Source organism: Oryctolagus cuniculus, chromosome 13 (genome assembly GCF_051225735.1).
Source record: "Oryctolagus cuniculus isolate XC-2025 breed Fujian yellow rabbit chromosome 13, ASM5122573v1, whole genome shotgun sequence".
Taxonomy (NCBI): Eukaryota; Metazoa; Chordata; class Mammalia; order Lagomorpha; family Leporidae; genus Oryctolagus; species Oryctolagus cuniculus.
This window is the reverse complement of record NC_142879.1, coordinates 54,441,854-54,467,989: the sequence shown is the minus strand read 5'-3', so window position 1 is coordinate 54,467,989 and position 26,136 is coordinate 54,441,854. Positions and strand designations below refer to the sequence as shown.

Sequence of the window (26,136 nt, the reverse complement as noted above, 5' to 3'; positions counted from 1 at the left end):
AACCTCATTTCTTGTCAAACCTACATACCTACCTCTTCAACAATTCGGGTTTCGCGGGTGTTTTCCTCTCCGCTTTGACTGACACCTCACTCTCAGATCTGCTGTTATTCATACTTCAGGCCTCAACTGCTATCGGAAGAATTTTTTCACTCCCAAGATTACGCGTCTTAGACAGTGCGCGGAAGTCATCCAGTAGGGACCCATACTCGCTCCCACGTATCCCCGCCCCAAAGCACGAGCGGAAGGGGCGTGGCCCGGGCAGGAAGTGGCCACAACCCGGAAGTAATGTCTCACGTGTTGTTGGCTTGGAGGGCTTGGATTAAGTATGGCTTTGGAAGGGAAGAACAAAAAGAAGAGAAGTGCCGAGCCTGGGTGAGTGGCGCGCGGCCGCTGTAGCTGGGGAAGGACGTGTGTTCGCTCGGGCGGAGAAGCGGTCGGGCGCGGCATAACTGAGTTTGTGGCGTCCGTTTCTAGAGAGAAGCTGGACGGCGGCGTCGGCGGGCATCTGACCGGAGACTACCTGGTTGGACAAGTGGCCGGTAGCTTAGCCCACGGCAAGCGCCCCTCCAGAGGCGGTACAGGTCGGCTGGCGTCTCTTTTTAGCTCTTTGGAGCCGCAAGTTCAACCCGTGTACGTGCCGGTGCCCAAAGTAAGTCCCTGGGTTTGTTCCGAATGGCCGGTTGGAACGACTTTCAGACAAGCGGCTTGACATGCTGAACAAGAGTTTTAACGTGGGTTAAGTGGGATTGATTGTAAGTAAACTTTTCTTACTAGACGTACCATTGAGAGGGAAGAGATGCCAATTTGGAAAGATCGGTAAATTTTTCCTGTAGGGTCAGAATTTAAGAATGAGGTCTCAAAAATAACTTTACACTTTTATAAGGAAACCACCAAAAAAAGGAAACGGGATGAGGAGGAAGAAAGTACACTCCAGACTCAAAAACCATTTTTGCAAGAAGGTGCAAAAAAAGTAAAAACGAAGAAGAAACTCTCCGAGGCAGACAAAAATTTAGCAAACAGGTTGGTAAAATTCTCTTAGTTGATGTTAAAGAAATTGGTTAGTAAGAACAGAAAATTCCTGTACCTGCAGTCTTCATCTTAAATTTTTTATCTTATTTCATGTTTCTAATTGTTTTCTTCAAAGGGCAAATTCTATTTATGGAAAATCTCTTAACAGACAAAAGTATCTGTGATCAGCAGTTGCTAATACTTGAGCAGTCTTTCATTTTTAAAACACTCACTCCCCCTTATTATTGGGAATCAATACTATGAAATGTTTCATGTTTAAATTGTTCGACATGTATGTAAAAGATGAACTTGGTTTTCTTCAACCTAGAGACCCGGTTGCTCCCATTAAATGTGTTTCTTGTTAACTCTCCTTACTCTTTTTTGCCATTCTTAAAGTCCCATGTATTCTTTCCCACTTTTTGTCTTTTCTGTCAGTAGGGGGCCTTTTTACCTTTTCTGGAAGCTGTTAATTGCTAACAGTTGTGAACTACTCCTCCTTTGTGTCTGCTCCTTACACTCCATGCATCTGTCTGTGCACAACCTCTGTTCCTCTTTCGGAGAAGGCTGTCTTCCCTCTCACTTGGATGAACTATGTACACTGCCTACCTGCTCGGCCTCCTTAGGGATTGTGCCATCAGATCCATCCATTTTCTCTTTCCTATAGTAGTGTTGTTTTCACCATGTAAATCTGCTTGGGATCTCCTTTTAAAGAAGAAACTGAACAATATATCCCCTGTTGGTAGACTTGTGTCTGTTTGCTACCACTCCCTCAAGCCTTCCCTTCAACATAGGCAAGCTTTAGTAAACAGTTGTGTATTCTTTTGCTCTTTTATTCACTCTTCTACACATTTGCAGCCTGGTGGTGTTTTTTGTGTCTGTGCCATGACCATACCTCTGAAATGGGTGTTCTGATCTAATTGCCTTATTTAAAGACAGTGCATACAGCCCTTGTCTTGGGAGTCCTCTCTTGTATGTCACTCGGCTGGTTTTCTAGTTGAAGCGTTTGGCTTTTCTGGAAGCAGTCTCTTGTGATTCTCCATTTGTCTGTCACTTCTCAGTGTTAAGTGGGTATCTTATCTTCTGACCTTAAATGTTGATTTTCCCTGAGGTTTCTTGTTTCTCTTAACATTTTTGTCACCCTTTATTGGGGCCTCCTCTCATCTTCCCCCTGATTTCTAGACCTGTGTGTAAATGTATTCCCTTACGCCAGTATGTTTCACAGGCACCTCAAGTTAATGCTTCAGACTGAGCTCATCATCCTTAGCAGCCCATTCCTCTGTGCGAATGGTGCCCCTAGTCCGGTTGCCTAATCCAGTGGTTCTGGAGTTATCCTGTATTCTTTCCTCTCTCTGCCTGACTGATCAGCTGCTAAGTTCTGATGATGCTGTTCTTAATTCATTCTTTCTCTCAAATAAATTATCTGTCTTTTCTTTATACCTCCTTCCCTGCTCTCTTTGGTCTGTTTTCTCAGATATGCACTGTTGTGTCCATCTCTAATTCCTAAGTATCTTCTGCTGTGCTAAAAAAGATCTTTTTTAGGTACTCTTGAACTTTACAGTGACTCCCTTCTTTGGATAAAATCTAGGAATTTTGCATAGCATAGAATGTCGTTGTTGACCCGTTTCTCACCTTACCATACAGTTTCATTTCCTTTCTCTCCTGCTTGGTCCATTATGCACGTTGTACACTGTTGTGAACGAAACAGTAGACGTGCATCGTCTTTTAGTGGAGTGTGTAGTGGGAGACTATTAATAGTCAATATTTATTGCAGACTGACTGTGCACCAGACACTGCTCTCCTCTTCTGAGAAACCTGTCTTGTTTATTCTGTGTTCCCATGTCCTGTACTGCAGCCATTACAGTTTTACTGTGGACTTTACCTGTTTCATAACAACTTTTGAAAACCTTTTAAAACGGATTGAGCCACTCTCATGTGAAAATCCAAAATGTGATGCACATGCCTGCACTTAGAGAGTTTAGATTTTGGAACATTAGAGATTAACGATGTTCAACCAGGAAAGTCTATGCAGCTATTCCAAAATTCTAAAAATTGAAACATGTAACTTCTGGTCCCAAGCATTTTATACTTCACCTGTAGTCTCTTGCTGTTTGTATTCCCAGATCCTAGAGCTGAGCAGGACCCAGTCTTTGCTGATGAGTCAGTCATTTTCATAATTCTTTGTACTCATCACTCTCCCTCACTCTTGAGGAATCCCATTTAGTTCTCTTTTTGAATTTATGCTCAGATCTTACTTATCCATGTGTACCAATACTTTGTATTGTATTTTCCACTTCAGATTTTTAGAAAAGAGGGTGGACTGGAGAGGGAATTATTAATGGATAAAGGGGTGCAGTTGGATAGGAGGAATAACTTTTAATGTTCTAAGGCACAGTAAGGATAACTTTGGTTGATTCAGCAATTAATTGAATATTTCAAAATAGCCAAGAGAAAGATTTTGAATGTTCCCAGCACAACGAAATGATAAATGTCTGAAAGAAATGCCAGATACCTGGGGCCAGTGCTGTGGCGTAGTGGGTAAAGCCTCTGCCTGCATCCCATATGGACGCTGGTTCAAGTCCTGGTGGCTCCACTTCTAATCCAGCTCTCTGCTATGGCCTGGGAAAGCAGTGAAAGATGGCCCAAGTCCTTGGGCCCCTGTACCCACATGGGAGACCCAGAGGAAACTCCTGGCTCCTAGCTCCTGGCTTCAGATCAGTGCAGCTCTGGCCACTGAGGCCAACTGGGGAGTGAATCAGCAGATGGAAGACCTATCTCTCCCTCCCTCCCTCCCTCCCTCTCTCCCTCTCTCTCTCTCTCTCTCCCCGTAACTCTTTCAAATAAATAAATAAATCTTTAAAAAAAAAAAATGCCAGATATCTGATTTCATCATAATGCATTGTATACATGCATAGAAATGTCACACTATATCCCATAAATACATATAATCATGAATATTATGTCAGTTAAACATTTTTGAGAAAATTTACTGGGGCTGGAGCTGTAGCATAGCAAGTTAAGCTGCTATCTATAGTGCCAGCATCCTGTTTAGGGGCCAGTTTAAGTCCTGGCTGCTCCACTTCCAATCTAGCTCTCTGCTAATGTGCCTGGGAAAGCAGCAATAAAATGGCTCAAGTTCTTGGGCCCCTGTACCCACGTGGGGGACCTCCTGGCTTCTAACTGACCCAGTCCCAGCCATTGCAGCCATTTGGAGAGCGAACCAGCAGATGGAAGACCCTTACTTTCTGCCTTTCCTTTTCTTTCTGTAACTGCCTTTCAAATAAACAAATCTTTTAAAAAAGAAAAAAAACTTAATTTTCATAAACATTCCTTTAATTATTACAGAATTGTTATAAGTAAGGAATCTTCTTTTGCCCAGATTCATTTCTCAGAGTATTTTGTAGGCATAGAAACTTTTTTTTTTTTTTTTGGACAGGCAGAGTGGATAGTGTGAGTGAGAGAGAGAGTCAGAGAGAAAGGTCTTCCTTTTGCCGTTGGTTCACCCTCCAACGGCCGGCGTGCTGCGGCCGGCACATCGCGCTGATCCGAAGCCAGGAGCCAGGTGCTTCTCCTGTTCTCCCATGCGGGTGCAGGGCCCAAGTACTTGGGCCATCCTCCACTGCACTCCCGGGCCATAGCAGAGAGCTGGCCTGGAAGAGGGGCAACCGGGACAGAATCCGGCACCCCGACTGGAACTAGAACCTGGTGTGCCGCCGCCACAAGGCAGAGGATTAGCCTATTGAGCCACGGCACCGTCTAGATAATTCTTTAAAAGTTCATTAAGTATATGTGAGTTGTACTGTATATTTAAGAAAGAGGTCGTTGGGAAATAGTTTGAGTCAGAAGAGCAGAATTTTGTCAAATACTACAACTGACTCTTCTCATTTTCTTGTATTCTTGCCTTAAAAAGGGAAAGCGCTCTAGCAAGTGCTGATTTAGAAGAAGAAAGTCAACAGAAAGAAGGGCAGAAAGGAAAAAATTCTCAATCTAAAGTTAAAGTAGCAGCTAGAAAAGTACTTGATGATGCAGATCACAACTTTGATGTAAGTCAAAGAAAGAAAACCCAAATCAACCAAGAAGAAGAGAGATTAAAGAATGAGAGAACTGTGTTTGTTGGAAATTTGCCTGTCACGTGTAATAAGAAGGTGAGTTTGAAGCTTATATATTGTAAAAGTTTTGAAACAATAATAGCTTTCTTTAATCTTCCTTTATTAAATATGTATATACTGATAAATCATTGATTAACTTCATTGTAAATGACTATAAAATCATTGTATAGATTGATTCCAATATTCTACCCCTTCTTTTTTTTTTAATGAAAAAAATTTTTTTTAATTTATTTGACTGGTAGAGTTATAGACAGTGAGAGAGACAGAGAAAGGTCTTCCTTCCATTGATTCACTCCCCAAATGGCCACTATGGCTGGTGCTGTGCCAATCCAAAGCCAGGAGCCAGGTGCTTGTTCCTGGTCTCCCATGCGGGTGCAGGGCCCAAGCACTTGGGCCATCCTCCACTGCCCTCCCGGGCCACAGCAGAGAGCTGGATTGTAAGAGGAGCAACCGGGACTAGAACCTGGCGCCCATATGGGATGCCAGCGCTGCAGGCGGAGGATTAACCAAGAGAGCCACGGCGCCAGCCCCTACCCCTACTTTTTATTCCTGTAGTCAACTGCCCTGTTTTGGGCTTTCGTACATCATAACTGGACTATTGCAGTGGTCTCCCATTGGTTTCTTTCTTTCAACCTTATCATCTGTTACATGCCACTGGAACAGAAACTCCACATGTGCAGGGATGTTAATCTCTTTCCACTGCTCTATCCCTGATGCTTAAGAGAGAGTTCTTCATGCAAAGTGGAGGCACGTGTAAAGGAGTGAATACATCCTAAGTTTCTTCCATTATATGGGATTCACTGAACTAAAGACATGCCCTATGCTTTTTGTGTGTTCCTGAGGTAATCACTGTGTTGGTAATCCTTGGGTCAAAAACTTTCTCATCTTTGAAGAGCAACTTAAATGCTAGTTCCCTAATAACAAAACAGTACCAAAAACTGATTTTTCCCTTTCTCCCTTACCTTTATATCTCCTGTCATTTGTTTTGTGATTATTTTGTTCAACATTTTCCTTTGTTAGCTTAGTTTTTTGATCTTCCTTTCAGTATGTAAGGGGCCCAAGGAAGAGGGCTGTGGTGGTATGATGCTTTGCAAAAATACTAGGCATTCTTTGAATTCTTTTATTGGAATTGGTTATAGAAATTATTGTTCTACCTGTAAAACATAAGCATTCTGCACCTTTCAGCTGAGTCATAGGAATAAAGTATAAAACTTTTTCAAGCTGATGGTCTAGTTAGGGATAGTTAGGGGAATGTTTGTTATTGCCATAGACATCTTAAAATTAATTTCTAGTTTAAGCCATTCTGAAAGTTGAGAGAATCTGTAGAAGATACAAGTTGAACCTTAATTTTTCACATGTGGTAATGATTATAATAAGTTGAAAGACCAAAATATTGTGCAGCTGATGGCTGCTGTTAAGAACTTCACTTGTGTTTCTTTTAATGTGAGTTGCAGTAAAATTTTTTGCTTAGTCATTTGCTTTTTCTGAAACATTCTTACAATGAAAACTGGCAATAAAAGGTTACCAGTTTTAATTCCTTTTTCTAGCATTTAATTGATGTTCTGAAAGTATATATGTATATGAATATATGTATAGATGTATGCACACAGATACGTATATGAAGATATATATTTTTTTTATTTTAGAAACTGAAGTCATTTTTTAAGGAGTATGGGCCAATAGAGTCTGTACGATTTCGTTCTCTGGTATGTTTTCTCTCTCCTTACATTTTTAAAATCATAAAATGTATTGCATTTAACTCAAAGTTACTAATTTCTTGTTATTAGTGAAATGAAGGAGCTCTTGACTTTAACTTTTTGGATCAGTGGGCTTAAATCTAGCCCAAGAGTTGTTCTTAGTATTTGTTGCTGACTCTTGGACTTTGTTAACGAGACTACAAAATAAAATGATATTCCTGTTACTAAGACCAACAGTATTTTTTGAGAAGATTTTTATTTTGTTTGTTAATAAAATAAGCAGAAAAAGTTAATGCTGAGTAGCATTTCTGGAATCAAGCAGTCCCATTTTAGGCATCAGTATGAAAGGGTGATATAACTGATGCAAACGGTACTTAATGCTTTCAGCATAGACAGATGAAGTATTTTTTAAAATCAGTGTAATATGAGTAATCTGATTCCACCAACAGCATTCTGGACCAGGTTCCATGTTCCTTGGAGCATGAAATAGGCTTTATTATATTATTTGATCACCGCCTGTTAAATCTGAGTAGACTTGGCCGGCACCGTGGCTCAATAAGCTAATCCTCCGCCTGCGGCACCGGCGCACTGGGTTTTAGTCCCTGTTGGGGCGCCGGATTCTGTCCCAGTTGCCCCTCTTCCATTCCAGCTCTCTGCTATGGCCCGGGAGTGCAGTGGAGGATGGCCCAAGCTTCTGGCTACGGATCAGTGCGGCGCACTGGCCGCAGTGGCCATTAGGGAGTGAACCAACGGAGAAAGGAAGACCTTTCTCTCTGTCTCTCTCACTGTCCACTCTGCCTGTCCAAAAAAAAAAAAAAAAAAAAAAATCTGCGTAGACTGCTATCCTTCAAAATTTTTATCTTAAGATACAAAGTTCCTTTTATATAATGTTAGCAGAATTGTTTCTGATTTTGTTATTTTTCTAGAATGATTTTTTTTTAATTTTATTTTTAAAGATTTATTTATTTGAAAGGCAGAGTTATGGAAAGAGTGGGGGAGACAGAGAGAGAAATCTTGCATAAGCTGTTTCACTCCCCAAATGGCTGCAATGGCCAGGACTAGGCCAGACCAAAGTTGGAAGCCAGGAGCTTCTTCCAGTCTCCCCCATAGGTCCAGGGGCTCGAGGACTTGAACCATCTTCCACTGCTTTCCCAGGAACAGTAGCAGGGAGTTGAATTGGAAGTGGATCAGCAGTACTCAAACTGGAGCCTGTATGGGATGCTGGCGTCGAAGGCGGCAGTTTTACATAGCATGTCACAATGCCCACAATGCTGTCCCCCTCTAGAATTCTTTTTAATCACAACATACCCGAGTTAGATATTCAGGCTTCAGGTAGAATATAGCTATTTGGAAGCAACATTTTAAGTATTGAATTTTCTTTAATAATTTTTTTTTCTCTTAAGATTCCAGCAGAGGGAACTCTATCCAAAAAGTTGGCAGCTATCAAGTAAGTTTACAATTAGAGGAAGGAAGTCATCTTAAACTCTCTTCTTTTTTGGTTAAAAATTCAGACCATTTCTTAACAGCTTTATAGATTGATACTGCATGCTTGACCATTTTCTTGTGTCTTCAGTAGCCTATAAATTTGTCAGATGTTTGTCTTTAAACCTAAATGTAAGCTGTAGAGTCACAGGAAGTATTGTCAAGTTATTTATTGGAAAATACTCTGAGAAATTGCCAAAGAAATTTTTTTTTTAGTGTTTGGAGGAGCATAAAGTTTTTTTTGTTTTGTTTTTAAAGATTTATTTATTTACTTGAAATTCAGAGTTGGTGGGGGGCGGATATCTTCCATCCGCTGTTCACTCCCCAACTGGCTGCAGTGGCCAGAGCTGTGCCGCTCAGGAGCCAGGAGCTTGCGCCATCTTCCACTGCTTTCCCAGGCCATAGCAGAGAGCTGGATCAGAAGTGGAGCAGCCAGGTCTCGAACCAGCGCCCATATGGGATGCCTGCACTGTAGGTGGCGGCCTTACCTGCTACACCACAGTCCCCGCCCCTAGCATAAAGCTTTATGACCACATTTTCCAGTACAAATCACAAGTACCATATTTCATCAGTTCTGAGGATTACCTAATAGTTTCTGTCAGATCAAAGTGCTTTTAAAAACCAGTGTTGTTTCATACTTGCTGTCAGCTGGTTGGGTTCTCCCAGAGAAGATTCCTGTTTGCTTCTACTCGTCACCTGGGAGGTACTGTTAGCCTGTAGCTAATTTCAGTTCTCTAATTAGTAGTGTGACTTATTCCAATTTTGGGAGTTGGTTTTCCTCCAGTGCTGAAAATGAGATGACAACTCTCCTTGCTTTCTCTTCCAATTGGTGTCAGCATCTTTTAAGATTTATTTATTGGGCCCCCCTGTTGAGGCACAAAGGATTAAGCCACTATCCATAATGCTGGCATCATATGAGTGCTTGAGAAATCATAATTCAAGTCTCTCCTGGTTGCTCTACTTCTGATTCAACTCTCTTCTAATGCACCTGGGAAAGCAGCAGAAGATGGCCCAAGTGCTTGGGCCTCTGCTACCTGGGGAGACCAGGATGAAGCTCCTGGCTTTGGCTTGGCCCAGCCCTGGCCATTGCTAATGTGCCTTAGATACACTTCTGGGAATCTTGTTTCATCAAACTTTTGCATTGTAACCGTCCTTTGGACCTCTTAGTACCTCCTGCGTTCATACATTCATTCTTAATTTGGAGTTATTTGGCAGATAAGGCCTTTGCTGGGTTTCCTGCATTATCATCACCATGCCAGATGTGTAGTAAACACTTGATAATATACTGCCTCCCACAATAATATCTGTTGAGATAACCAAACATGTACGGTCCTCCTATATGCAAGGTGTTGTTTAGATGTTGTGGGGAATAGAAAACTTGGTAAGATCCCACCCTTCTTTTTGAGTCATACAAACTTCTATTTCTCTATAGGGTTAACAACCAGGAGCCTAAATTTTGACAGAAAACAAGCTTCTGATAGGGGTATGTAAGAGCAGTACTAGGGGCTGGTGCCGTGGCTCACTAGGTTAATCCTCCACCTGCGACACTGGCATCCGTATGGGTGCCGGGTTCTAGTCCCGGTTGCTCCTCTTACACTCCAGCTCTCTGCTGTGGCCCAGGAGGGCAGTGGAGGATGGCCCAAGTGCTTGGGCCCCTGCACCCACATGGGAGACCAGGAAAGAAGCTCCTGGCTCCTGACTTCAGATTGTCGTAGCTCTGGCCGTGGCGGCCATTTGTGGGGTGAACCAATGGAAGGAAGACCTTTCTCTCTGTCTCTCTCTCACTATCTGCAACTCTGTCAAATAAACAAATAAAAACTTTCAAAAAAATTAGCAAAAAAAAAAAAAAAAGAAAAAGAAAAAGAGCAGTACTAAACAGATTGGGTGGGATTTGCCAGAAAATTGGAATTTGCACCTGTGATTGTCATCAGCCTCTCTCCTCTGCCTTTTTTAAAAATTTAAAATGTATTTAAGTAATGAACCAGATGGTTCAGAATCAAAAAGTATATCCAATGAAGCTTCTTTTCTACTCCTTTGCTGTTGTCTGCCAGTTCGTTGCCCTAAGCAAGTAACTGTTTTTAGAGTGTTAGGTAACCTTTTGGAGACAGCTTGCAAACCTACAGGCACACATGTTCTTTCCCCCAGTGTAACTTTGCGCTGGATGCTGGGCGCTGGGCGGTATGTGTTTGACATCTGCACTATTCCAACCCTTTTGTGCACTTGATGTGATGTTTCAGTGTAAAAGTGGTACTTTTAACAGGCCATCAAAGGAGGAGGTACCTTTCTCTGAAGGGAAGGGAGAACTTCCACTTTGACTATGGCCTTGTCTAAATAAGGTCGGAGTTTGTGAACTCAAGAGGCTTCCATAGCCTTGGCAGCTCATGACAAGAGCATTGAGTGATTACTAACGTCATAAATAAGAGTGTCAGTTGTTAAATCAACAATAGGAGTCACTGTGTTCTTGCTTCCCATATAGGATCTCTATCCTTAATGTGTTGTACTATGCGAATTAATGGTAAAATAGTATTCAAACAGTGCTTTATACTTTGTGTGTTTGTGTAGGTGCAAATTATTGAAATCTTTACTTAGTATATACTAAGTTGATCTTCTGTATATAAAGATAGTTAAAAATGAATCTTAATGAAGAATGGGATGGGAGAAGGAGTAGGAGGTGGGATGGTTTACAGGTGGGAGAGTGGTTATGGGGGGAATAAGTGCTATAATCCAGAAGTTGTGCTTTTGCAATTATATTTATTAAATAAAAGTTTTTTTTTTTTTAAAAAGTGGTTCTTTTTCAGAGCATCTTAGTATTGTGCAAGGTATACCTTATTTTAACTTACTTTCCATTGCTGGACATGCAGTTTTTTTCTGGTCTTGTGGCCATTACAGATAATGCTGGAGTGAATGAATGAACTGTGCTGAGGTAGTTTTGTACATGTGCTAACTTATTTGTAGGATAAACTTTCAGTTTAAAATCTAGTCGAACTGTATTTGCAGTTGTACTGTCTGGTAGAGATCGGAATTTATGCTCCCACACCTTTACCAACAGTAAAGCTGCTTTTAAAAATTTTTTTTTTTTTTTTTTGACAGGTAGAGTGGACAGTGAGAGAGAGAGAGAGAAAGGTCTTCCTTTTGCCGTTGGTTCACCCTCCAATGGCCTCTGCGGTCGGTGCACCGCGCTGATCCGATGGCAGGAGCCAGGTGCTTCTCCTGGTCTCCCATGGGGTGCAGGGCCCAAGTACTTGTGCCATGCTCCACTGCACTCCCTGGCCACAGCAGAGGGCTGGCCTGGAAGAGGGGCAACCGGGACAGAATCCGGCGCCCCAACCAGGACTAGAACCCGGTGTGCCGGCGCCGCAAGGCGGAGGATTAGCCTAGTGAGCCGTGGTGGTGCCGGCCTAATTTTTTTCTTTTTTAATTTATTTGACAGGTAGAGTTATAGACAGTGAGAGAGACAGAGAGAAAGGTCTTCCTTCTGTTGGTTCACTCCCCAAATGGCCACTATGGCCGGCGCTTTGCCAATCCAAAGCCGGGAGCCAGGTGCTTCTCCTGGTCTCCCATGTGGGTGCAGGGGCCCAAGCACTTGGGCCATCAACCACTGCCCTCCTGGGCCACAGCAGAGAGCTGGACTGGAAGAGGAGCAACTGGGACTAGAACCCGGCACCCATATGGGATGCTGGCGCCACAGGCGGAGGATTAACCAAGAGAGCCACGGCGCCAGCCCCTAAAATTTTTTTAAGATTTATTTTTTTCTTTGAAAGATAGAGTTACAGAGAGGTAGAGAGATAGAGGCCTTCCATCCTCTAGTTCGCTCCCCAAATGGATGGAGCTAAGCCGATCTAAATCCAGGAGCCAGGAGCTCGTGGATATAGGGCCCAAGAAGTCGGGCCATGTTCTGCTGCCTTCCCAGGTGCATTAGCAGGGAGCTGGATCAGAAGTGGAGCAGCTGCCAGGATCCAGCTGGTGTCTATATGGGGTGCCAGTGTTGCAGACTGGTTTAATGCTCTGTACCACAGTATTGGCCCATTTTTTTTATTTTTTAAAGTTGGAAAGCAGGGTTAGAGAAAGAGATGGAGATTTTCCATCTTCTGGAAAATTGGATCCAATTTTGAGAATGCTGTTGTTTGTTAATTGGCTTAGTCTGTTGGGGGGCTGCTGTGGGCTCTGCAGCATCCTGACCTAGCCTCAGGCAGAAGTCTCGAGTGTGCTTGTCATGTGTCTGATACCTTTTTCCTGACACTTCTCTGTCGGAGGTGTATCTGATAAGCCCCTCCTTTCTGTGGCCATCAAAATCTTCCATGTACCTTTTGGTGGCATTTTTTTGCAGGAAAATGTCTCCCACATCTTCCCTAGTGGCAGAAGAGCCACTGGGGTCTGCTCTGTGCTCTGGTTGTCCCTTCCCTAGCATCTTAGACTTTTCCATTAGGAGAGGAATCTAGATAGGCTTTGTGCCCTTCTCATGCCTTAGCCATTCTCTTCTGGCTTGCAGTGCCTGTGGATGCACTTTTGGGCTCCTGCATACTCTTGGTCTTTCCCATGGACACCAGCACAGGTCCACAGGGAAGACACTGGGTATGGTGCACATTTGCATCTGCCAACCTAAGGGGTTCTGACTGAGGCCCAACCCACACATAGTTTTGGCACATTGAGCACAGTCATGGCTGGAATCCTTTCTGCTTGTGTTATCGCCTTACCTCTGCCAGCCTGGGGCCAGTGCTTCTCCTGTCTGTCCTCAGAGGGAGGGATGTGTCCTTAGCTTCCTGACTTCTGTCCTCTGGCTCCAAAACAGTTATGATTCCATGGTTATCTGGTTTGTTCCCAATGTTAAGGTCGGGAGTGATGTTCTTCCTAACTCTGTTTTTGTTGGAAGCAGAACTCTAGCTGTCATAATGGTGAAAAATTAATTATCTAGCTTTATGCAGAGCCCGGTACCGTGGAGCAGAGCCACATTCTTGTGCCAAGGAGCTCTTTCCCCATAGAGTGATAGAAAGGATAATACAGTACTAGCATGTTTAAAAAGTCACTTGGATGTGTTAATGGGCGATACATTGGCATGTGTTAGATTTGGATGTTGTCAGTAACTGTATTGTGTGGGAAGAGGAAGGCTCTGCAGTCAGCTGGGCTTGGTCTCAGTCCTAGACCAGGCACTTGTGAATTTTTTTTTTTTTTTTTTAAGATTTATTTATTTACTTGAAAAAGAAGTACGGGGCGGGGGGCGGTCTTCCATCTGCTGATTCACTCCTCAGCTGGCCACAATAGCCAGGGCAGGACCATGCCAAAGCCAGCTTCATCCAGGTCTCCCATGTGGGTGGCAGGGTCCAAACACTTGGGCCATCTTCCACTGCTTTTCCCAGGCCCTTAGCAGGGAACTGGATCAGAAGTGGAACTGCCAGGACATGAATTGGCACCCGTATGGGATGCTGGCATTGGCAGGTGGTGGCTTTACCTGCTATGACACGATGCTACCCCATTGATAACTTATATCATGGTCATTTACCCCTCCAAGTCTAAGCTTTCTTGTTCATAAAATCAAAATAAACACCCATGTCATACACTGGAGATGAGATACTTAACATGTCTGTCCAGTACCTGGTATGAATCAGGCATTCAGTAAGTCAACCCTGGCAGGGCAGTTGTTTGCTTCTAGTGGTTAAATTGCTGATTGCAATGCCCTCATCCCATATCAGAGTGCTTGGGTTTGAGCCTTGGATCCCATTTCAGCTTCCTGATAATGTGCACCCTTGGAGGCAGCAGGTGACAACTCAAATAGTTGGGTCTCTGTCACCCATGTGGGAGACCTTGATTGAGTGCCCAGCTCTTGACTTCAGCCTGGCTCAGCCTTGGCTTTTGGAGGCATTTGGGGAGTCAGCCGGCGGATGGGAGTACGTTCTCTTGCTAACTCGCTCTCATTGTCTCTCTGCCTCTCAAATAAAAAAAATAAAAAGTAAAGCATACCTGGGTCTGTCAATTTAACACTGATCAATAGTGTCATTTATCATTGTGATGATGATTGTTTTTCCTGACTGCTACCTGAGCATCTCTCTGAGCTCCAAGGGCCAGGGGCCAAGCTGCAGTTCATTTCATTTATGCCCAACACTGTCTAGTGCCACCTGGGGCAGGAGCTTGCAGCCTCATGCAAACTTTGTGAAGTTGTCCACAGAGGAGATGAGGTGCTTCCACTGGCCCATCTTGTAGGTGGACATCGGCTTAGTTGGGGCCTGTGTAGGAGCTTTGACATGGGCAGGATTAGTGTCATTTATTATTAGAGACTGTCATTAGCGCTATTTTCTAATACTCTGCTTACTGATACTTGTTTGAGTATTACTATTTTTGTTACTTCAAAAACAATAGTTTGATGACTTCAAGAAAAGATCTGTGGTCATTACTAGGTCCATTTTGCTGACTATCACATCTAAAATTTATCACCATTTCACAAGCCTGAATTCATAGATCATTAGAAAAAGTAAACATTCCACCCTGTGAAAGAACACATACCTACCTTCGGTCATGACAAAAGGATCTAGTCTAAATCTGATCAAACCTTTGGATCCTGTTGCCCATTTGCAAGAAATACAGAAGATAAGGTACATATTGAACTACAGTATGAGCTTGTAGCCAGCAAAATCCAAGCTGTGGGAAGTGCTGCAGGGTCAAACAGTTAGATAAAGAAAGAAGTTAAGGGAGAATCCTGTACTTTAAACAGGACTCAAAAGACATCACAGGTCAAAAAATGGACAAGACACTATAAAACCTGTTGCTATTCAGGGAAGTGGTTCCTGTTAAAGTGGGGATTGTGTTATCCTGTGCAGGGCAGGAGGGGTGCTGCGTGGACCGTAGCTGACCCTGTCTCAGCCTACTGCTCAGTCACCAAATGTACACAGTTGTGCACTTTCCTATGTGGCTCTTTTATTTTACATTTAGAAGGCAAAATGGAATTTACTTTCACATCTGTCTATGTGTCAGATACATAGCTATAGCCAAGATGGCGGTTTCTGATCCTTGTGTTGTTCAGGGCTTGGTGCCCATGGGCATCTCATGCGTGACCCACCTAATCTTTCAAATTGTTGACTCATCAGAAGATGTGTGGTATGTTTCTGCCACTCTTTATGAGTTTTGTGGGTTTTTTTTGAATTATTACTAAATATTTATTCAAGGAGATGAAGTTTTCATTCAAGAATTCTTGTCATATGTGTTGACTGAGAGTAGAAAATGAACTGGACTTACTCTGATTACTTTGAGGCTGACAAATTTTCTTTTTCTTTTTTTCTTTTTTTTTTTGGTATAGACGTAAAATTCATCCTGATCAGAAAAATATTAATGCTTATGTTGTATTTAAGGACCAGAGTGCTGCTACAAAGGCATTGGAAAGGTAACTTTATTTCTTAGATTTTTACAGAATTACTGTTGTGTAAGTATGTGTGGTTTCATTTTATATGCTTTACCTTTACTTTAAAGCAGGTATTTTAGTAATTCAGTGCTCATTTTTAATAATCTATTCCCGTCTCGTGTTTATAATACAGAAATGGGACCCACATTGCAGATGGATTTCGTATTAGAGTTGATCTTGCATCTGAGACCTCATCTGTAAGTCATATTTGATTTGTTTAAAGAATTTAACTGGAGTCTAGTAGAGAGATGTTTCTTCTGAGCTTTTCCTGGGAGGGATTGGAATTAGTAGTGTGAATATGAGGAATTAGTAGTGTGACTATGACAGAAGGAAATAGCCTTTGTCCGTCTGTGGTCAGGAATTTGGTGCTGAGAACAACACAAGGACATAATAGTAGTTTCAGAAATATAGTATGCTTGAAGTATGTCTCCCACACCTATTTTACCAAATAATCCTAGACAGTTACCCTGCGAGGTACATTAGATCATCTAGTCCAGCACTGTGTTTTACAGATTGAGGTCTAGAAAGTTTAGTAATTTATTAAATAGTTGTTGAGGACCTGCTCTTTCAGGCATACAGTTCTAGAACAGTCTCAACTCTCCAGGAACTTGCAACCTAAGGGATGAGCAGAGGGACAGATTGTGCCTCTGTTTTATGATAAATACTGTGATTAATGCGAAGACTGCTTGGTCAGCTCAGGGGCACTTGGGAACATGCCAACGAGAAAAAGACAAGAAGAGTCTCCAGAAAAACAGGTCTCAGTCTTGAAAGATGAGCAGGCATTCTGTATGCCAAAAAAAGTGATGATGATATCTGGTAAAACAAAGTATAGATGGTGGGGACAGAAGCTTAATTTGCTCAGGGAATGACAAGAACTTGGTATGGTTATTAGGTGAGTTGACTGTGAAGGGGAAGTTGTTTTTTTTTTTTTTTTTTTTTTTAATTTTTGATAGGCAGAGTGGACAGTGAGAGAGAGAGACAGAGAGAGAAAGGTCTTCCTTTGCCGTTGGTTCACCCTCCAATGGCCGCCGCTGCAGCCGGCGCACCGTGCTGATCCGATGGCAGGAGCCAGGATCCAGGTGCTTTTTCCTGGTCTCCCATGGGGTGCAGGGCCCAAGCACCTGGGCCATCCTCCACTGCACTCCCTGGCCATAGCAGAGAGCTGGCCTGGAAGAGGGGCAACCGGGACAGAATCCGGCGCCCCAACCGGGACTAGAACCCGGTGTGCCGGCGCCGCAAGGTGGAGGATTAGCCTATTGAGCCACGGCGCCGGCTGAAGGGGAAGTTTTAAGAGTTGCTGTTGGACAAACAGGTAGAGGCTAAATCAGGAAAGCCTGATCTGTATTTCATGCAGAGGAGTCTGGGTTTTGTTCAGGAGATGTTCCAGACGTCTAGTTGTGGGAGTAATATGAACAGATTTGCATTTGACAAAAATGGCTGGAAATCAGTGAAGGATGAGTTCACCCAGAGTATGTGTCTGTTAATTTCAAAGCTGTCTCATTCAGAAATGATGCTGACCTGGATGAAAATCCTGACTTGACTCAGGACCTACCCTAGGGACAGCTAACTATGGTGTGAGGGCTAAGCCCATCTGCTATCTGTTGTATGCATAAAGTGTTATTGGTACACAGCCATACTTACTCATCTCTGTATCATCTATGGGCTGTTCTTGAGCTGTTACAGCAGAGCTGAGTAGTTGCTGCAGAGACCACGTGGTCTGTGAAGCTTAAAATGCTTGCTGTCTGACCTTTTACAGAAAAGTTTGCTAGCCCCCAATATAGTAAGTCTTCGCTGAGTGCTGCCTTGTGTCGGTGGCAATTGTGAAAGAAAAGTCACTTCCTCCTTTGCTGCTTGCTCACTGTCCAGCTAGGAAGACAGAAGAAGCAAAGGCCAGATATGAGGTGAAATCAGGAGATGGTTGACTTATCTGAGATTTAAGAATAAAGGTTATGAGGGATTTTAGGATGACTTCCATCTTCTGCTCTAATGAGTTTTTTTTTTTTTTTAATACTCTTTGTGTTTCAGAGGGACAAGAGATCAGTGTTTGTGGGGAACCTCCCTTACAGTAAGTTTGTCTAAACAAATAAATGGAAATACTGTTATTAAACAACTAACAGGGAAATGAAAGCTAAGAAATAACTACTGTTCCACTTTAGACTAATAACCTGGAAAAGCTGGCAATGTAACTACTTATTTTCGAGGGGCCAAGTATAGCTTGCTTTATTGTTAAACACTTCCAACTTTCTAAAGAGATGCCAAGTGTTTACTTATTTTTTGGCTTGTTTTTAGAAGTAGAAGAAACTGCAGTAGAAGAACACTTTCTGGATTGTGGAAATATTGTGGCAGTAAGGATTGTGAGAGACCAAATTACAGGAATTGGCAAAGGGTTTGGCTATGTGCTCTTTGAGGTATGGAAGACTAATGCATTGTCACTGCCCTTAGAATTGTTCATTGTCACTGCTGTGTCATCATTCAGTTGGAGCCATCGTTTTCACTCTCAGTTTCTGACTCAAAAACTCAATTCATAACATGTCATAGTAGACTTCTGTTGGTGTAATTGTACTGTTCCCTCTTGATACTGATGTTACTAATGTTTTAGAAGTGGCACATTAAAAAAATTTCTGAATCTCCACATTTTATAAAATGGAGAAAATAATTGGCCATTTACTAATGTAGAAGAAAATTTGAGTCTGTATACAAAATTGATTATGTTTCACTTATTATTAACCAGTATTTCATGTATAACATTATTATGTAACAAAAGAATATACTCACTGACTGATGACACTTAACTTTTTTTTCCCTCAACAACAACTCATTAATACATTTTCTTTTTTTCTATGCTACCTTTTTTGCAGTTCTATCTGTAAATATAAAATTTTGCATCCTGCTTTATGTGGTTTTCTGTTGCAAGCAGATTCTATTGAGTAATACAACGTAATTTATACTTTGTTTCCCTGATGTTGGACACTGGCAATGTTCTCTTTTTCTTTATAATAGTAAAACTGGAATAGTTATGTTTTTTCCTCAAATATTTGCCTGTATTTTGGATTACTTCTTTAGGAAAGGTTCTCATTAGACTATTCATAGGTCAAGGGATGGGACTCCTGCCAGGAAGCTTTTTAGAAAGGTCATCAAAGCCTTATGTTTTCATCATTACTATATTGTAGTGATCTATTTGCTCTGCTCTTCTCAATTACCTAATAAGCTTGTAAAGTCCTTTAGCATGGGTTTCATGGCCATTGAGGTTGTTGGCATCAGTGGTTCTAGATTTGAGTGTGAAAGTAATAGAATTTTGGATCTAAACAGAACTCTTCAGAGTATGTAGTCCGACTTCTCAGGGACTATAATGGAGAGTTCCCTGCCTTCCACTCAAGTAGTAAAGCAGTGCTTTTGCAGAAAGATGATTTGTGAGAAGGAGGTGTATTGGCTTAAAATACTACATTTGACTAATCTAGTTAGTTGAGACCCTGTTTTAAAATGAAACAAATGAAGCCTCAAATTGTGGCTTATCTGAACATTTGAATGGTAGCTTGTGTGCTTCCTGAGGTGTTGCTGGTAAGGAACATGGCCAGGGAGACTTCAAGCCCAGCTGCTGACACACTTGGACTTCCAGGGTATGGAAATTGGAGAAGTTTCTATATGCAGGCTTAAAAATTGTTCTAATCCATTGAAGTCCCAGTGTTACTAATTACTTTGCAGATGAAGTTCTGGTAGAAACTAATGTATTGATTTTTTTCATTGCAGAATAAAGATTCTGTTCATCTTGCTCTGAAATTAAATAATTCTGAACTAATGGGAAGAAAACTCAGAGTCATGCGTTCTGTTAATAAAGAAAAATTAAATTCAAAATCAAAAAATTCAAATCCAGTTTTGAAGACTGGTGGTAAACCTAAAGAAGGACTTAATTTTGCTTCCAAAAAAGCAGAAGGACATTCTAAAGGTCTGTTTATTGGAGAAAAAGCTGTTTTCACTAAAAAGAAGAGAGGACAGAAGAAAAGTGGACCTATTAAGAAACAGAGAAAACAGAAGTAGCAATCGGAAGCTGATGTTTTTTTAATCCCCACCAAGCTCTGCTAATAAAAGTAGGGTGAACCTGTGTACTGAGTTTCATAATTTTTTCTGGCTGGTGTATGTGAAATGTGCAGACTTCCACATTCTCACTTTGTGCACATTGTAGATACCACCTTTGAATTATTCAAGATGTAGGCAGATTATTTGCTGTGGATGATGTGTTACTACTGATGGGAGAGGAAATGATTTCAAGCCTATGATGAACATTCAGAAGTTTAATAGTTATCTATTATTTTTTTAAAAACATTTTGAAAATTTTTGTTACTAGAGAGAGCTCCCATCTGCTGGTTCACTCCCCAAATGCATGCAGTGGCTGGGGATGGGCCGGGCTGAAGCTGGGAGTTGGGAACTCAATTCCGACAAGGTTGGCAAGAACCCAAGTACTTGAGCCATCACCTGCTGCCTCCCGTGGTGCCACTTGGCAGGAAGCTGGAATCAGGAACAGAGCTCGGACCCAGGCACTAGGATACGGGACTCAGGCATCCCGAGTGACATCTTAACTACTAGACCACAACTCCTGTACCTGTTCTTTTACTGTATGTTGGAAATACATAGCTAACACTTGAAATAGTTATTTTAAGAATATTACTAATTGGGATAAGATTAATTGAAAAAAATTTAAAGAAAAACAAAAAACTTTGATTCTGATTGTACTTAAAACAAGTATCCTAATAGGTAAAATGGAAATATTGTGTCAGGTTGCTAAGAAAAAAGAGCTGTTATATAATAACTACTCATTTTTCTTTTTTATGATTGTAATTGTGATACGTGGAAGTGAATTTTTATTTTATATGATCAACCTTATAACCAGAATATTGGTGAAATGTTCTTTTATATTTCACTAGTGATTACATGGGTTATTGAACATGATAAGCAAATTGGCTGTAAAAAACATTCCTACTTTTATTTCTATTTATTTGCTATTTGAGAAATACTATCCCAGGAAAATTTATGATCTGTGATATCACTCAGTAGAATGAGACACTTTTTCCCAAAAACATTTAAAAGAATTATTTTTTTAAAGATGTATTTATTCTGAAAGAGATTTTCTGTCCACTAGTTTATTCCCCAGATAGCCACAATGGCCAGGGCTGGGCCAGGCCAAAGCCAGAAGCCAGGAGCTTCTTCTGTGGGTGGCAGCAGTTCAAGCACTTAGGGCATACTCTGCTGCTTTTCCCAGGCCTCTAGGGAGCTGGATTGTTTCTAACAAAATAATTTGTAATTTGGATGCAGAATATAAATGAAGTTACAAAGGGAGAGAATACCATTACATGCCCTTGGGGCTTACCCTTGTGATAAGCTGTTGTGTTCTTATCACATCTATGTTGGGGCAGTATCCAGGTGGGAGGCCTGGGTGGGGAGTAAGCCAAGGAGACTGATTTTGGCAGCAGAATCACCAGTGAACATACATCATTTTGATGGATAGGATGTGGGCTGGGGAGAGGGAGAATTATTACCAATTATTTTGATAATCCTGTTTTTTTAGAACTAGCACTAGGAAAACCAAATGGATCTTTAAAACGTAGCTCTGTAGAGGAGCAAAGAGCTCTGTTTTCCTGTTTACTGGAACTAGAGTTTATGCTCAATATTGGGATACTTGGTTTAAGGATATTGTGGTACTTAAAGCCTTGTTTTTCTTTAAGAAGAAGAAATTTAAAGATTTATTTGAAAAACAACAGAGGAAGATCGCTTCCAATCGTTGGTTCACTCCCCAAATGACCACAAAGCTGGAGTTGAGCCGTGCTGAAGCCAGGAGCCAGAAACTTTCAGGGTCTCCCACCTGGGTGTCAGGAACCCAAGTACGTGAGCCATGATCTGCTGTCTCCCAGGTGCAATTCAGGAAGCTGGATCAGAAACACCCTGCTATGGGGTGTGGGCATCCTAAGCAGTGGCTTAAGCTATCGCACCACAATGTGTATCCCTGAACTTTATTTGTAAGTAGGGTTCAATAAATTCTTACTACTCTTACATATACTTAAATTCCTGAGCATTTTTGTGTATATTTCCTGTTCAATTTATCTAAAAGAGGCAACATATAGGCCGGTGCCACGCCTCAATAGGCTAATCCTCCACCTAGCGGCGCCGGCACACCGGGTTCTAGTCCCAGTCCAGGCGCCGGATTCTTTCCCTGTTGCCCCTCTTCCAGGCCAGCTCTCTGCTGTGGCCCAGGAAGGCAGTGGAGGATGGCCCAAGTGCTTGGGCCCTGCACCCCATGGGAGACCAGGAGAAGCACCTGGCTCCTGGCTTCAGATCAGCGCGGTGCGCCGGCCGCAGCGCGCCAGCCGTGGCAGCCATTGGAGGCTGAACCAACGGCAAAAGGAAGATCTTTCTCTCTGTCTCTCTCTCATTATCCACTCTGCCTGTCAAAAAATAAAAGAGGCAACATATATAGACTATATGGTTTGTATGTAGCTGTGTAGTCTCTTGTATAGACTGTTGCGGCTCTCCTGTGAGTGGACAGCTGCTTAAAGCATATGAGGTAATGCTAAAATTTTATTTCATATTAGTGTATAGCTGAAATTTTTGCTTTGCCTAAGGAGCATATACATGTGTTACTAAATAGTTTTAAAACACATTTGACCCAAGAAAAAGGTAGTATGAGTTTTACAGAAAAATTCCACGAGATACTTTTGTTAATTGTTACTTGGGAAACTGTTGGTATCATGTTAAATCTGATTAAATATTTGTAGCCATGAGAGTATATGTGGATGGTCAACAGTGACTTTTAATGACTGTAATAACTCCCGTTGGCTTTTCTGAGCATTATTACTCTTTTTGTTCTCAGAAATCTTTGTTTCTTGACTTTGTCTCAATCAAAGTCTTATTTTCTGCTAATCATCCTGGGATTAAAATGCAAGGTTAAAAAATTCTCATTTAGAATGAGTAGACTCAGGAATGCTCTATATCACCTAATTTCCCTAGTTAGATGAACTGTGACTTAGACTGGGGAATAAGGGCATCTCTGGGTTCTGTGACTCTGTGGGCAAATATCTCTGCCTTTCTGTAGTAAAACATCTTTATTGGTGAAATAAGGAGATTGGAGTAGAACAGTGGTTTCACACTTCCTAGATTATGATGTGCATTGGCTTTCACTGTGTTTTGACCAGTACACAGGTATTTTTAACTTACATGAATGTTTCCATGACAGTGCTGATCCTTTCTAATGTGATGTTTTATGGCGTTTTTCATTTTGTTTTATTAAAAATAGTTATGGTCTATTCAGGTCATTCCATCACCCACTGATGATTCTGCTCACAAACACATGTCTAGTTGATTTCTAGGCTGTTTTCCATTCCAGGAGTCTATCCAAGAGTGGGCAACCTTTTGTTTTGCAAAGATCCATTTGAATATTTATAACATCATTCATGAACCGTACAAAATTATCACCTTAAAAATTAGTCTTCTTTGGAAATCCAGACCAAATGATTTTGCAGGCCTTACACAGATTATGGACCATATGTTCCCCACTCCTTGGTAATAGGTATTTTCCAACAGGTATTTAAAAATGCAAGGGGGGTGTTGGGGCGGCATTGTAGCAAAGAGGGTAAAGATGCCGCCTGCAGTGCCAGCATCCCACATGGGCGCTGGTTCAAGTCCTGGCTGCTGCATTTCAATCCAGTTCTCTGCTAAGGCCTGGGAAAGCAGTAGAATATGGCCCAGATTCTTGGTCCCCTCAACCCACATGAGAGACCCAGAAGCAGCTCCTGGCTCCTGGATGTGGACTGACACAGCTCCAGCCATTGCGCCCAATTGGGGAGTGAACCAGCAGATGGGAGAACTAACTCTCACTCTCTCTCTCTCTCTCTCTCTCTCTCTCTGCCTCTCTGTAATTCTGCATTTCAAATAAATAAATCTTAAAAAAAAAAAAAAAAAAAGGGCCGGCGCCGTGGCTCACTAGGCTAATCCTCTGCCTAGCGGCGCCGGCACACCGGGTTCTAGTCCCGGTCGGGGCGCCGGATTCTGTCCCGGTTGCCCCTCTTCCAGGCCAGCCCTCTGCTGTGGCCAGGGAGTGCAGTGGAGGATGGCCCAGGTGCTTGGGCCCTGCACCCCATGGGAGACCAGGAAAAGCACCTGGCTCCTGGCTCCTGGCTTCGGATCAGCGCAGTGTGCCACCTGCAGTGCGCTGGCTGCAGTGGGCTGGCCGCGGCGGCCATTGGAGGGTGAACCAACGGCAAAGGAAGACCTTTCTCTCTGTCTCTCTCTCTCACTGTCCACTCTGCCTATCAAAAAAAAAAAAAAAAAAAAGCAAGGGTTGGGAGTGGAGGGGAGTGTTTCGTTAAGCTGCCACCTAGGAGGCTTGTATCCCATACTGGAATGGTGAGCTTGAGTTCTAACTCTGCTTCCACTCCAGCTTCCTGCTATTGCACACTCTGGTATTACAGGCAGCAGATGATAGCTTAAGTCCTGGTGTCCTTCTCACCCAGATGGAGGTCGTGGTTTCTCGCTTTGGCCTACCTAGCCCCAGTTGTTATATTGGGGAGTATACCAACAGAGGGAAAATCAACTGTGCCTTTCAAACACAAATATTTAAAAAATAGATAAAACATGGGGGCTGGCACTGTGGCATGGCGGGTTAAGCTACCGCCTGCAGTGCCGGCATCCCATGTGGGCACTGGTTTGAGACTCGGTTGTTCCACTTCAAATCCAGCTCTCTGCTGTGGCCTGGGAAAATGGTGGAGCATGGCCCAAATCCTTGGACCCCTGCACTCACATGGGAGACCCGGAAGAAGCTCCTGGCTCCTGGCTTTGGGTCAGCACAGCTCTAGCCGTTGTGGCCAATTGGGGAGTGAGCCAGCAGATGGAAGACCTCTGCCTTTCCTCTCTCTGTAATGCTGACTTTTAAATAAATAAATAAATCTTTTAAAAAAAATAGCTAAAACATGTTGCCTGGCATATTACTAACTCAGTGTAGCTATATTAACATTTAGACTGATTTTTTTTTAATTGTATTTATTTTAGAGGCAGAGTTACAGAGAGAAGGAGAGCTAGAAAGGTCTTCCATCCACTGGTTAACTCCCCAAATGGCCACAAAGGCCGGAGCTGGGCCATTCTGAAGCCAGGAGCCAAGAGCTTCTTCTGGGTCTCCCATGTGAGTGCAGGGGCCCAAGCACTTGGGCCATCTTCCACTGCTTTCCTAGGTCATAGCAGAGCTGGATTGGAAGATGAACAACCGGGACACGAATCAACATCCATATGGGATGGCGGCACCACAGGCAGAGGCTTAGCCTACTATGTCACAGCCCTGGCCCCTATACTGCATTTAGTACATACACAATTGTGAGGGGTAGGAGAGAAGGGCCATGTTCTGTGTTTATTGAGGAGTAATGACATGATGGCCACGAAAGGCCTCCTGCTAGATGTAGCTTGGGTTAGTCATTTCTGTTCATACACCTGAGGCTCAGAACACATATGGGTACTGGAGGTTCACTGGCAACTTTTTGGGATGGAGAGAATCAAAAGCTATTGTTATACATTAATGTTGGCCATCGCAAAACACACCGGACACCGGAGTAAGGGAAAGGGTTTATTGGGGAACACCCAACAGACCAGAGTGAAGGGGGGACGAAGGAAAAAAAGAGTATCCGAGAGTGAGCCAGAGGAGGGGAGCGAATGAGAGAAGATAGAGCAGAGCAGAGGAGAGGAGAGCTAAGAGAGAGAGCCAAGAGACCACAGGAGGAGGCGGCCAGAGAGAAGAACCGAGAGAGCACAGGAGAGAAGAGCCAAGAGGGAAGAGCCAAGAGAGCACGTGTGCAGGAACAGGCCTTTTTAAAACTTTGCCTGAGGGCGGGCAGGGAAGCAGGAGGGTGGGGTGGAGCCTGGCTCAGGTAGCTGGGCCATGTGGCCACCTGGCTAAAACTGCGCCAGTTTCCTAACAGCTATGTGTACTAGGTGTAAGAAAAAACATTTTGTTTTCTCTGTTGCATGTAATCAGGACACTTGCTTTGGTACATCTGCACCATCACACATGCCTTTGGTTTAATTTTTAGCCTTCTTCAGTATCTCAGGCTCATCCTCACTGAAGCAGGAGGCCATTGCCTGGTTCCTGGGCTGGGTTAGGTCCTGAGAGTACCCTTCCAGTAACTGACACCAGCTACCCAGAGCTAAACTAAATTTCATTGGTTAAGGGCACACTATTCTCCAACGCTGCCTTTACTTCAGACCCGAGTCACAGCTGTAAGGGGCTCCTGGTCATTTTCGTATGAGATGCTGGCTATCAACGGGGGGGTTCTCCCACTACCCTCTCAGGTTCTGAACCCTTGGGACTCAGGCCTAAGTGCTACACTTAGGCAGTTTTAAATGGCAAAAAAGGTGCAAATCAGAACCAAAGAAGCGAAACCCTCCCCAGCACACAGCACATGAATGTGTGACCACACAGTATTGC

General features: G+C 42.8%; 1 protein-coding gene and 1 long non-coding RNA gene across 9 annotated transcripts in view; one reads left to right on the top strand and one right to left on the bottom strand.

The window, feature by feature from the left end:
- The window catches only part of LOC103350927 (uncharacterized), a 57,001-nt gene extending 56,745 nt beyond the window's left edge, over positions 1 to 256 (bottom strand). Inside the window, exon 1 of the long non-coding RNA XR_016219010.1 lies at positions 33 to 256. This is a non-coding gene — a long non-coding RNA (uncharacterized LOC103350927). The remainder of the gene's footprint in view (positions 1 to 32) is intronic.
- Positions 205 to 19,780, top strand: RBM34 (RNA binding motif protein 34). 8 transcript variants are annotated; one of them, XM_017347729.4, is made up of 11 exons: positions 205 to 372; positions 475 to 649; positions 884 to 1,020; positions 4,916 to 5,150; positions 6,761 to 6,820; positions 8,215 to 8,258; positions 15,579 to 15,662; positions 15,814 to 15,877; positions 17,706 to 17,745; positions 17,973 to 18,088; positions 19,428 to 19,780. In XM_017347729.4, the coding sequence occupies exons 1-11, from the start codon at positions 326 to 328 to the stop codon at positions 19,713 to 19,715; spliced, it is 1,290 nt and encodes a 429-aa protein (XP_017203218.1). In that variant the 5' UTR covers positions 205 to 325; the 3' UTR covers positions 19,716 to 19,780. The 8 variants fall into 8 exon arrangements, with proteins under 8 accessions (XP_017203218.1, XP_089167730.1, XP_051676694.1 ...); XM_002717325.6 differs by having other exon boundaries at positions 206 to 372; positions 17,970 to 18,088; XM_089311604.1 differs by lacking the exon at positions 6,761 to 6,820.
- The last annotated feature ends 6,356 nt before the right edge of the window (positions 19,781 to 26,136 follow it).

Coding starts and splice junctions, on each gene's coding strand:
- RBM34 (XM_002717325.6), top strand. CDS start 326: ATGGCTTTGGAAGGGAAGAACAAAAAGAAGAGAAGTGCCGAGCCTGG. Junction 6,821..8,214: donor CTGTACGATTTCGTTCTCTG/GTATGTTTTCTC, acceptor TTTTCTCTTAAG/ATTCCAGCAGAGGGAACTCT. Junction 17,746..17,969: donor TGTGGGGAACCTCCCTTACA/GTAAGTTTGTCT, acceptor GCTTGTTTTTAG/AAGTAGAAGAAACTGCAGTA.